We start from the raw sequence: 12,755 nt of genomic DNA on the forward strand, positions 1-12,755 counted from the left end.
AGAAGCAATTAGTCAATCTGGAATTTGTTAAGCATCAAGGTAAAGGGAACCCAAATAAGTTCTGCCTGACATGACAGTTAATCCTTTTGGGAAGATGGAACACATCAGGCAATCAGAGCTTGGTGATGGTAGCCATTAATAGATTCAACTATTCCTCTTGATTCTCTAAGCCAGCGGTCACCAACTTTTTGGACCTAACGGACCACCAGTGGTCCAAGAACCACCGGTTGGTGACCACTGCTGTAAGCAACCTTTCTGAGGTCAAATTATTGTGGACACAATCATCATCTATTTGGCGGTTTTATAAATATTGTGAAGTAATAGGTTTGGCATTTGGTTTGCAAATCAGTATCTCCTAGGTTTTATTATCATAATAACTATCTAAAACACTATTTGTGCTTACTGTTGAATCAGCAGTACATAATTTATACACATTCTCCCTTTTAATTGTCACATTCACTCTATTTATTATCATTCTGTTTTTCAGATGAGAAAACTAGCAGACAACACAGCCAGGATTTAACTGAGATCGCTTGGCTCTCAAAGTCTAAAGTTCTCCTTCTGTGCTACACAGCCTCAGAGTCAATCAATTATCATCACGTCTGATCAAATCTGAGGAACAAAATAGACTTGGACCTACTAACTGGAGCTGAAACCAATCTGAGGTCCTATCAAGGCCATTATTCAGCCTCTGAGTCATGTCCCTTAGTACTCCCTCTAACACCAAGCAGACTCAAATGTTTTCTTTTCTTTTTAAAAAAAAATATATTTTATTGATTTTTTACAGAGATGAAGGGAGAGGGATAGAGTTAGAAACATCGATGAGAGAGAAACATCGATCAGCCGCCTCCTGCACACTCCCTACTGGGTATGTGCCTGCAAACAAGGTACGTGCCCTTGACCGGAACCGAACCCGGGACCCTTGAGTCCGCAGGCCGACGCTCTATCCACTGAGCCAAACCGGTCAGGGCCAGACTCAAATGTTTTCAACCGCAGCAGCATCACTTGAGCAAGCATGCCATCTGCAAAGGGACCATAATCAGTTACACAGACATTCACTGGGACTCACTTCTGGAAGCCAAATGTGTTCTGGGAACTGAGGTGCTGGGACACAGAGAGGTAGCAGACAGAGTTCCTGTCCTCAAGGAATTTAATGCGGAGAGTCAAAAGGTTAAAAAAGTACAATAAAGTATGGTAAGTGCTACAACAGATACACACATGGGGGTGTGTGAAGGTATCAAAGAGGGATGGTCAATTCTAACTTATGTGAGAGATACCTTTAATTCTGAATGAAAGATTGAACACATAGTTCTTTCAGGTACATGTAGAACGAGCAGTAATAACACAATGCTTTCCTTCGTTCTTCCTGGAATGTCCTTTCCATGCCTGGTTTCTCAATTAAATTCCCTAAGGCCTAGACTAATGAACAAACAAAAATTCTACGCATTCTTCAAGGCCACCTCCCTCCATGAAGCTATTACTATACTTAAGAGCACATTACCAGCCTGTCTTCCTGATCTAGATGTAAAGCTTAAAAGGGAAGGGTTGTACCTTGGCTCGCCACCAATTCCAAAATGCAGAAACTCAGTAGCTGCCTGGTAAATCCAAGGTAAACAGGTAGGTAGAAGTGGGGGAACTACTTAGGTTTTCATATATTTGGATACTTTGTGCAAATTTCCACTAAAAAGTTCATGAATATTCTTATGGCTATCATCAAAGTTCTTCATACTCACTAACAAAGTCCATTTTAGAGGCAATCATATACCTTCAATGCCTGCGAAGCAGAACACATATCATATAGTTGTTTCCAAACATAGTTAGTTATGGAAACGCTTACACTCAAGCAGGAAGGAGTGCTTAAAGATCGAATTAACCAGAAATCAGTGACATGAAGGCAAATGTGTATCTAAGACTTATTTGGATAAAGGCTCATTTTCCCTGACCTTTTATGATTCAGACTGTTTGCAAGATAGATATCAGCAACAGGTCTTCAGCAAGTATAAGAGCTCCCTACAGAAGCAGACACTCTAACCACATATTCCTAACCCCGTCCACCCTACAATAGGACTGGACTTCGACCTACAAATTTAATGCAATTCTGCCCGGCCTGCGTGGCTCAGAGGTTGAGCATTGACCTATGAACCAGGAGGTGAAGGTTCAATTCCAGGTCAGGGCCCATGCCCAGGTTGCAGGCTTGACCCCCCAGTGTGGGGTATGCATGAGGCAGCTGATCAATGATTCTCTCTCATCATTGATGTTTCTATATCTCTCTTCCTCTCCCTTCTTTTCTGAAATCAACAAAAATATACCGTGTTTTCCGGCGTATAAGACGACGGGGCGTATAGATTTTCCTGGGTTAAAAAGTCGTCTTATATGCCGGAAAATACAGTATATAACACACACAAAAAACACCAAATTGAATAGTTTTACTAATGATTTAAGGAGGAAATCTATGTCAGGCAAAAATGTGAACTAATTAACAGAGGGAAAGTAAGAGGAGCTAGAATGCGTAGAAAGAAAGGGAAAGCAGCATCTATGTTAACATGTATGTGACCAATGCAAATCTGACCATTATCCTGGTAATCCTTTAAATTAGAGGTCTAGCCCTGGCTGGGTAGCTCACATGGTTAGAGCATCACCCCAATATGCCAAGGTTGCAGGTTTGACCCCTGGTCAGGGCACACACAAGAATCAACCAATGAATGCATAAATAAGTAAAACAATAACAACAAAACTGATGTTTCTCACTCTCAAATCAATAAATTCAAAAAATAAATAAGTTAGAGGACGAAATCTTTTTCACAAGTAAAATTAGGCTCTTCTGACATTTTGAAAATTAAATAATTTTTGGGGGGCATAGTACTAGGCCTAGCTCTTCAATAATGCGTTTGTCTAAATTATATGTAAAAGACAACTGGTACTCATATAACCAGGTGTACTGGTTAATAATTCTGATTTTGTAATCAAAGAAAACATGATAATTTCAAGAGAAACAACAAAAGTGCTTTATTCAAAGTAATGTCCATTGCTAGCTACACATTTCCCCCATCTTACAGATAATTTGTGGATACCGTCCCAATAGAACTTTTCTTGTTTTGAGGCAAACCATTCAGAGACCCAATTTTCCACTTCTTCGTACGTTTTGAAGTGCTGCTCAGAAAGTGTGTGTGCCATCGATCGGAACAAGTGGTCATCTGAAGGAGCAAGGTCTGATGAATACAGCAGGTGGGTTAATACTTCCCAGGCAAGATCTTTTAATGTGTCTTTATTTATTTTTAAAAATATATATTTTATTTATTTTTTTACAGAGAAGGGAGAGGGATAGAGAGTTCGAAACATCGATGAGAGAGAAACATCGATCAGCTGCCTCCTGCACACTCCCTACTGGGTATGTGCCCGCAACCCAACATGCCCTTGACGGGAATCGAACCTGAGACCCTTGAGTCCGAAGGCTGACGCTCTATCCACTGAGCCAAACTGGTTAGGGCTAACGTGTCTTTAACTGGCTTTGAAGTGTGTGATGGTGCGTCATCATGAAGCAAAATTACTTTGCTGTGTCTTCTGGAACATTCTGGTCGTTTCACGATCAAAGCATAGTTCAAATTGATTATTTGTTATCAGTAGTGATCAATATTAATGGTTTCACCTGGTTTTAGAAACTCATAATATACCACACCTACCTGATCCCATCAAACACAGAGCATTGTCTTCTGTCCGAAGTGATTTGGCCTTGCAGTCGATGTTGATGGTTGCCCTGGATCAACCCATGATTTTGTGCGTTTGGGATTCTCAAAATAAATCCACTTTTCATCGCCAGTCACAATTCGATGCAAAAAAGACTTTCTTTCGTGCCACTGAAGCAACATTTTACTGATGACTTTTCAATTTTCCATTTGTCTTTCGTTCAGTTGATGTGGCACCCATTTTCCTTTAAAATCTTTCCCATTGCTTGTAAACAATCGGAAATTGTTTGCTGAGCAACATTTAATCTTTCTGCAAGTTGTTTTTGAGTTTGACACGCATCTTCATCCAATAATGCTTGTAATTGTTGGTCTTCAATCTTTTTCAGTTGATCTGGACGTTCTTTGTGTTTCACATTGAAATCATCACTTTAAAAGTGTTTAAACCAGCGTTCACAAGTATCTTGAGATGGACATGTTCACCATAAGCTTCCCAGAGTATTCAGCAGCATGTTTCTTCAAAATAAAGTAATGAATTAAAACTTCCCGGAAATGGCCCTGACTGGTTTGGCTCAGTGGATAGAGCGTCCGCCTGTGGACTGAAGGGTCCCAGGTTCGATTCCAGTCAAGGGCATTTACCTTGGTTGCGGGCACATCCCCAGTAGGGGGTGTGCAGGAGGCAGCTGATCGATGTTTCTAACTCTCTATTCCTCTCCCTTCCTCTCTGTAAAGAAATCAATAAAAATATTTAAAAAAAAAACTTCCCGGAAATGCTCTTTTTTGGCACGAAATTCGACATTTTTAGTGTAAAAATATCTATGTTAACACCTTCAGCAAATTTGACATATGAAGTTTTGAAGCTTGTTATCAATCCAACAAAACAGCATACATATCAAATCGTATATATATCAACATATGTGTAACTCCATCTATTGAAAAAAATCTGCATTACTAACCAGTACACCTGGTATATGGTTAAATTCCATTGTTTCTAAATATATTCCCTGAAAAAAAAAAGAAATCCCCTGAAACGCTGCTGCTTTTATTATTAATATTTTTAAAGCAATCATGCTATAAGAGGAAAAGGAAAATAGACAAACATATAAATAATCAAGCAAAAATTACTACATATACCTGACTACTTAGGCAGCATTAATGTCTAGCAGAAATTTTAAGGACTAAATTTTAAACTTATGACATTCCACAGATTAGTAATTCCACTAAATGCATACTTAAAATTTCATTAAGAAGTTATAGCAGACTGTGCTTTAAAATTTCATCTAGACAGAAAAATCACTATATGCAAGACCCAAGAAAGAGACAGTGAAGCACAGAATCCAAATTGCAAGAGTATATTGTTGGTGAAGGCTTATTCTTCCCTTAATGTGAGGAGCTCTGCTGGAGAAACACTTAGGTGGATTCCATCCTCTCATTCTCTCTTCCCAGGAGAGGAGAGGTTTTTCTAACGGGTACCTTTAGGAGCAGGAATTAGATGTGCACTGATCAGCCTGCTCCTCTCTCCTGACAGCTTGCCTGCAGGACACATATTCTGCTATGTTCCTTCCGCCCAAAGTTTGACAGAGGCAGATCCTTAGAGGCCCCAGGGATGCAAACGTTTTAAGGTGCTATCCATCAACTGTGAGAGGTCTACTGTGAGGAGGACATGGAAACAAGCCGAGCACTGTATTTGGAAACAGAAAGGTCTTGGCAACCTTGACAAGAGCACTTCTAAGGGACTGTGAAGACAGAGGTAGATTACAGTGACTAAAGAATGAGTGGGAGAAAAGGGAGTGCAGGCAGAAAGCACAAACAGCACTTTGATGTGCTGAAGAGTACAGGAATGGAGCTGGAGGAGCATGGGAAGCCACCACTTGCTGATACTATCATGAGAGTGCACCAAGGAACTTGGAAGGCTGATGGACTTTGGGCATTAGCAGGGCTGACTCTAAACACCGATTGTGTTGAGATAATGGTTGCTCAAATTCCCTAAGCTGATAATCCTTTCACTGTTTACCAAACTTTACCTTTGATATGCCTGTATGCATTGCTAAACAGCAAATGTGTATTCAAGAAAGAGGATCCACCTGGCCCCCAATGCCTTCTAAATTCATATTTCTTGTATAGCATTTTCATTTGTGCATGGCAAAGGTCAGCAGAGGAGGATCTAGGCAGATGTTTTGTTTGTTTTGTTTTTATTTTAGATACTGATGGAAATGGTTCGTGGAAAAGAAGATTGAAGATGCAGAAGACAGAGGGAAATGACCTAGGAGTAGAAATATCTGCAGGAGCAATGTCCTTGAGGAGGGTATACAGGATGGATGGAAACCATATCACAGGTAGAGAAGTTGCCCTTTTTTAAAAAAAAATATATATATATATATTTTATTGATTTTTTACAGAGAGGAAGGGAGAGGGATAGAGTTAGAAACATCGATGAGAGAGAAACATCGATCAGCTGCCTCCTGCACACCTCCTAGTGGGGATGTGCCTGCAACCAAGGTACATGCCCTTGACCAGAATGGAACCTGGGACCCTTGAGTCCGCAGGCTGATGCTCTATCCACTGAGTCAAACCATTTAGGGCAGAAGTTGCCCCTTTTTTAGGAGCAAAAATACTTATTCTATTTTACAGAAAGGAATTCAGAGAAAATGAGTACTATTTTGACATATATATTGTTATATATAATAATGTTAACATATATTATTATCAATACAAACTTGATGAAAAAATTGCTCTATTAATATCCAAGAAAGTAGACTTCTGGGCAAAGAAAATTACCAGAGACAAAAAGGGACATTACATAATAATACTAGTAAAAGAATCAATCCACCAGCAAGACATACCATTCCAAACGTGTATATATCAAACAGAGCCTTGAAACATGTAAGGCAAAACTAATCCGGCTGAAAGGAGAAACAGGCAAATCTACAATTGTAGTTGGAAATTCAACACCCACCTCTCAGATTTACTAGACAGAAAAGCATCAAGGATATAAAAAATTTAAGCAGCACAACCAAGAGGATCTAATTCATATACACATTAGAACATTTCACCCAACAATAGCAGAATGCCCATTTGTTTCAAGTGCCCATGGAACATTCATCAGGACAGATCACATCCTGGGCCAGAAAACAAATCTCAACCCATTTAAAACAACTGAGATCATAAAGAGTGTGTTCTCTGATTGAAATGGAAACAACAGGGAAAACTAACAATGTGCCTGTCAAATTTCTTGTTTTCTCAATGACACCTGAGGTGAGGTAGAGAGAGGGCAGAGGGAAAAGGAGGAAGGCATGAAATCCAACAACTAAACAATTATTGAGCACCTATATGCAAACTTTGGACACTGGGACCAAAGGAGAAAACCCAGACAACAGTCTGCTCTCATGTCCCTAAATGGCAGGTTGGGAGATGGGGAGGAGACACGTAAACAGTATAAAACATCAGGTGCGGTAAGTGCTAAGAATAAGCACGGGAAAGGAATAAACAGCAGCAGCAGCAGGAAGGACTGCTTATCCTAGACCCTCAGGAAAGGCTTCTCAGTTGACAGGTGAGCAGAAGCCTGAAGGAGTGAGGAAGTGAGCCATGTGAATTTCTGAGGGCAGAAAGAACAGGAATGCTGAACCACTTGCCCTCAGATACTTTAATATACTATATCTCCTTAGAAAAATTATTTTCTCCTGCACAAGTACATTATAATTATCACAATGATAAATTTAGCATTGATACATACAATACTCTTCTTTAATACTCTGTATTTTCCCTGGATCCAGGATTCAATCATGAGCATGGTAAGTTTGGGACGACTATTAGACATCCATATGGATATATCAAGAAAATAGAACATGTGTCTGGAATTCAGGAATAGGTTGTATTTGTTGACAGATATTTTGAAATGAGAAAGTGAAAGTGAACTAATTACTACAGAAATATGGTTGGACTGTGTATCCATTTGAGGTTGATGGTTATAACTTTAAAATGAAATCAGTAGGCCCAGTTGTGATTTTCTCTAGCAATATTCAACTGAGGTAGTAGAAACACAGTGAAAGCTGACAGCTGGGTTTAACCTTGGTTAGGAAAGTAGGTTAGGGTGGACAGGGAAGGTGATGGGGTTTATAATGGAGTCATGGTAATGTTGGAGCGCCGACTCTATTCTAGATAAGGGAAGCAAAGAGAAAAGGGGACAGATGTTCTAAAAGTCTATCACACAAAACCAAAATATTATTATTTAATAAATACTAAATACTTGTCTTTTTAATATTTGCTTCTGGGGGAAAGGCCTCCCTGTACCTTTTCTAAGAAAAAAATAGCAACAACCAGTCATTATTATTAACAAATATTTATCAAGTGTTTACTATGCAGAGAAAACTGTGCCTGGTGAAAGGATACAAATAGTAAAACCCACCTCCTAGAGGTGAAGCATAGTAACCTCCATCTTGTATAAAAACTGCTGTCTGAAATTCTCTGCTATTGTTAGATAGTCCCTTGTTCTGTAAACTCTCTCATTGTAAACTCTGTCATTTTTAGACAGTCTCTTATTCTATAAAATAACTTTGTTTTTTAGCTCAAATAATAGAGAAGATAAACTTAACTGTTGGACCTTGCAAGCTAGCCATCTAATGTAATAGACTAATACTGATAATATTCCCATATTCTCATGCCAAGTGTTTATTCATTATGTATCCAAGGTTACAAGCTGTCTGCAAAAATAACTTACACAAAGCTCTTTGTAAAGTCTACAGAAGGTCCGGAAAAACCATATTTGGGAGACAAAGAACTGGAAGCATATAAATAAAGAAAGCTTCCTCCATGTTGTTTGCTGAGAATTTGACAGAGATATTCTGCTCTGAGCCTTCGTGTAACAGACTCCTAATTAACTGGCTTGTTAAGGCATCTTGTATCTAGCTCGCTGATTTACGATACAACAGAGGCAGAATTAAAAGGGATCTGAGAAATCATTGCCCACTTCCCTCAGCATACAAAGGTAGCAGCCAAGGTAAAACAACTTATCCAAAATCATGAAGCTTGTCCACTGGCAGAGCCAAGATGAGAACCTAGGTCTCTGAACCTCTCTAGTCCAGCATTATCTCACTCAGCCTCCAAAATAAGTACATTAGAAAATTTCTGGAAGACTATACAAATTCACCTTGGGAGATGGTACTTGGAGTGGGGAAGTTTCCTACTTTTCACTTCAGAACTGGAATTTTCTGTCATAGGCATGTACTACTTTAATAATAAATATAGCCTGACTGGTGTGGCTCAGTGGTTAAGCACTGACCCATGAACCTGGAGGTCATGGTTCAATTCCTAGTCAGGGCACATGCCCAGATTGTGGGCTTGATCTCCAGTGTGAGGTGTGCAGGAGGAAGCTGATAAATGGTTCTCTCTCATCATTGATGTTTCTATCTCTCTCTCCTCTCTGAAATCAATAAAAATGTTTTTAAATAATAATAGAACAATTATAATAAAGTTAATTAAAGAAGAAAGCACACAAAATTTTGTGTGTGGCAACCAAAATGGAACACCTTCACCTTTTTATCATCAGTTATTTTTTTTAATCCTCATCCGATGATATGTATATTGATTTTTTAAAAATATATTTTTTATTGATTTCAGAGAGGGAGAGATAGAATCAGCTGCCTCCTGCATGCCCCACACTGGGGATCAAGCCCACAACCTGGACATGTGCCCTGACGAGGAACTGAACTGTAACCAGGCTTGATTTTTGAGAGTAACGTTGATCAGTTGCCTCCCATAGGCACCATGACAGGGATTACCAGCAACCTTTCAGTGTAACACCGCTCCAACCAACTGACCCACCCAGCCAGGGCTATTATCAATTATTTTAAAACACAAGGCATGTTACCATATTTGACAATGTAATGTACAACACTATTTAACATCTGTGTGTAAATGAAGCCATTGGGTGGATGATACCAAAATAGGGCCAAAATCGCTGTGAATCTTTTCCTTTCTTTTTTGTTTGTTAATCCTCATTGGAGGATATTTTTTCCATTGATTTTTTTAGAAAGTGGGAGGGAGGGAGGATGGAAGGGGGAAAGACAGAGAAACACTGATGTGTGAAAGATACAGTAATTGGTTGCCTCCCCATGTACCCCGACTGGGGCCGAGGAACGAACCTGCAACCTAGGTATATGCACTTGACCTGGAATCAAACCTGTGACCTTTTGGTCTGTGGGCTGACACTCTGTCCACTGAGCTACATCACACAGGGCTGTGAATCTTTTCTATACTCTCAGAAGGATATAAATGCAAAAATTCCATTGCTATGGCACAAAAGCAAGGTAAAGGATTATTCTATTGTAAATCATATTCAAATGCTTGTCTTCTTTATATCCAGGGCTTATTTTATAAGGTTTTCTACTCTCTATCTGGCCTACCATAAATTGCATCCCTAGGATCTATGAAAAGTCTTTGCAGCTTTGTTTTCCTGGGAGAGCCTGCATGACATGTCTTTTCCCTACTACTCACAAGATGTGGGGAAGGTTAGCCACTTATTAAGGAGGTAATTCTAGTGGATTAAAATTTTAAAGTTGCTTATTTCAGTTCCTTGGGATAATTTCTGACTTTGCCTCCAGGTAGAATCCCTAAAATAGACTAATGTGCACAGAAAGCAAACACCATCCAAACAGTAAGCACTTCAGGGAAAAGAGCTTGCTTAACTGGTTTTAACAAAAGGGAAAAAGAACAGAGGAGCACCCACTGCCCAGCTGCCACTGGCGCACCTTCTCCCCTCCACGCCACTCCAAAGTAACATGAGCAAGGCAATCTGGCTTAGGTTCTCCACACAGGCCAGGCAGGCAGCGGATATGATGCTAAATTCTTTGTTCACTGATTTGACTGTGCTGGGATCCCATTTTCTGGATTAGCGAGGCTTGTTCTGACTGCAAAAGTCATCTCAGTTTAACCTGGTGTCAAATGATCATTTAAACAAGTAAGGTTGTAACTGTAGTGGTTCTTATATCAACCAGTGGCTCTGCTGTTAAGGAGCAAGGGCTGGCAACCCATGGCCAGCAGGCCAAATAGAAAATAAGTTGTGACAGAAACCGCTTGGCCTGCAAAGCCTAAATGTTACTCTTTGCTAACTGGCCTTAGGGTATTACTTCTGAAACAGTATAGGGTCATACTGGACTCCATTGTGACCAAAAGAACTCCATCTTAGAGGCTTGACTATGGCTTTGGGCTTTCAGTAAAATTCCATAGTTAAAGGAACTTAACCACATTCTTAAAGGAAAGAATGTATGATGATGACCTCCTTTCCAGAAACATGTTCTGCTAGAGTTGTTTTGTCCATTTAATGGTAACAGAAATAATTATGCAAGCATTATTTTACAGGCCCTATGACCACCCTGGGATCAACCATGGCCCGATGACGATGGTGGAACAACCAACCACATCCTCATTCTTTGCTAACTGGCCTTAGAGTATTACTTCTGAAACAGTAGAGGGTCATACTGGACTCCATTGTGACCAAAAGAACTCCATCTGCCCAAGCCCCCTCTACAAGACACCCACAAGAACCCCTTGGGGAGCTCGACTTCCCTCTTCTGGTTGACTCCCTTGTGCACAGGGTCTTTTTTTTTTTTCTTTTGTTAATCTTCACCTGAGGATGTTTTCCATTGATGTTTTTATAGAGTGTGGAAGGCAAGGAGGAGAGGGGGAGGAGAGAGAAGGGCCCCAACCAGGGCCGGAAATCGAACCTGCAACCCAGGTACGTGCCCTTGACAGGTAATCGAACCCGAGACCCTTCAGTGTGCCAGCTGAAGCTCTAACCACTGAATACTCCGGCCAGGGCTGCACAAGCTCTTTTCAATAAACTCTGCTTGATCTTGTACTGAGTTCCCTGCTCATTTCTATGACACTGAGACTGGAGAACCTGGCATTCTAGGTCCAGTAACACTTCCTTCCCTTACCTACATAAAAGACCCTTCCTGACCCATCTCTGCCCCTTTCTCAGAGCTTACCTCCCATACTGTTGCCAACCACTGGCTTTGTTCCACACAACTGCTTGCTACTCTCTGCTCTGAATGCCAAACCAACTCCAAATGGTCCTTCGAAGAGCAGCTCAGGCATCTGCTCCTCCCAGCTAGTCTCCCCTCTACTGGACCGCATGACTTATACACACATGGTAATTTTTAAGTCAACCTCTTTCCCAGTTCTTGAATGGCACAAGTTGTTTCTTTTGTTTCTGACTCCTACTCCTTAACCAGTGGGTAACATATAGTAAATGTCTGACACTTGTTGGTTCAATTCCTAAACAAATTCTTGCAGGGCATCAAATCGTTTGTGGCTCTGGAGTCACTTAGGCTGGAAATGTAACCTGGGATAGCGAGGGAGACGGACGATTCAAACACCGCCAGTTCTAGAGAAGCGGCTCCCACTGGCGACCCCTCCCTTTTCGGAGTTTCTCCCACCCAGAAACGGCCTCGTTAAATTGTGGCAGATTTAAGCCATAATCCCAGAGAGTGGAGAGCTCCAATTTTACCCCCATCTGTGCACGCAGGAAGTCTCGTATCTGCGGGAGTGACTTCCTCAGGCTCCGAGCGGGCGCTTCAGACCGCGGGGTTTGGAAGACTCCGCGTCACGGGGCCGGCTCCAGGTGCACAGGCAGGCAGATGCACAGGTGGGCGGGCGCACAGGTGGGCGGGTGCACAGGTGGGGTGCACAGGTGGGCGGGTGCAAAGGTGGGGTGCACAGGTGGGCGGGTGCAAAGGTGGGGTGGGGTACACAGACGGCGGGACTCTAGGCTCGGTGCGTCCCCGGCCCCGAGCCGCACTCCCGACCTCCCCGACTTTCGGCCTCCCTCATCCGCCAGTCCTCCCTGTCCACTTTTCCTCTAGCTCCCACCCAAACGACTCTCACCTCCGTCCCAGACTCCGCCCTATGGAAGTCACTACACATCGCCCCGAATGCTCGGCGAACCAGGCACTCAACTTTCCCGCCAGCAGCGCCATTTACGGCGGGCGACGGCGGGTTCGCTAGTCTGGAGCGTTGACCTGTTGACCCGGACGCGAACGTGCGCGCTGCGCCCGCCCTCGGCCGGCAGGAAGTGGG

General features: G+C 41.7%; 1 protein-coding gene across 1 annotated transcript in view; it reads right to left on the reverse strand.

Annotated features, from left to right (window-relative positions):
- Nucleotides 1-12,702, reverse strand: part of XRCC2 (X-ray repair cross complementing 2) — a 32,309-nt gene extending 19,607 nt beyond the window's left edge. The window contains exon 1 of the mRNA XM_079786126.1: nucleotides 12,564-12,702. Within this exon, the coding sequence (XP_079642252.1) occupies nucleotides 12,564-12,602 (39 nt within the window). The 5' untranslated portion in view covers nucleotides 12,603-12,702. The remainder of the gene's footprint in view (nucleotides 1-12,563) is intronic.
- Nucleotides 12,703-12,755: the final 53 nt, after the last annotated feature.

The sequence above is a fragment of the Cnephaeus nilssonii genome, assembly GCF_951640355.1.
Source record: "Cnephaeus nilssonii genome assembly, chromosome: 12".
Lineage (NCBI taxonomy): Eukaryota > Metazoa > Chordata > Mammalia > Chiroptera > Vespertilionidae > Cnephaeus > Cnephaeus nilssonii.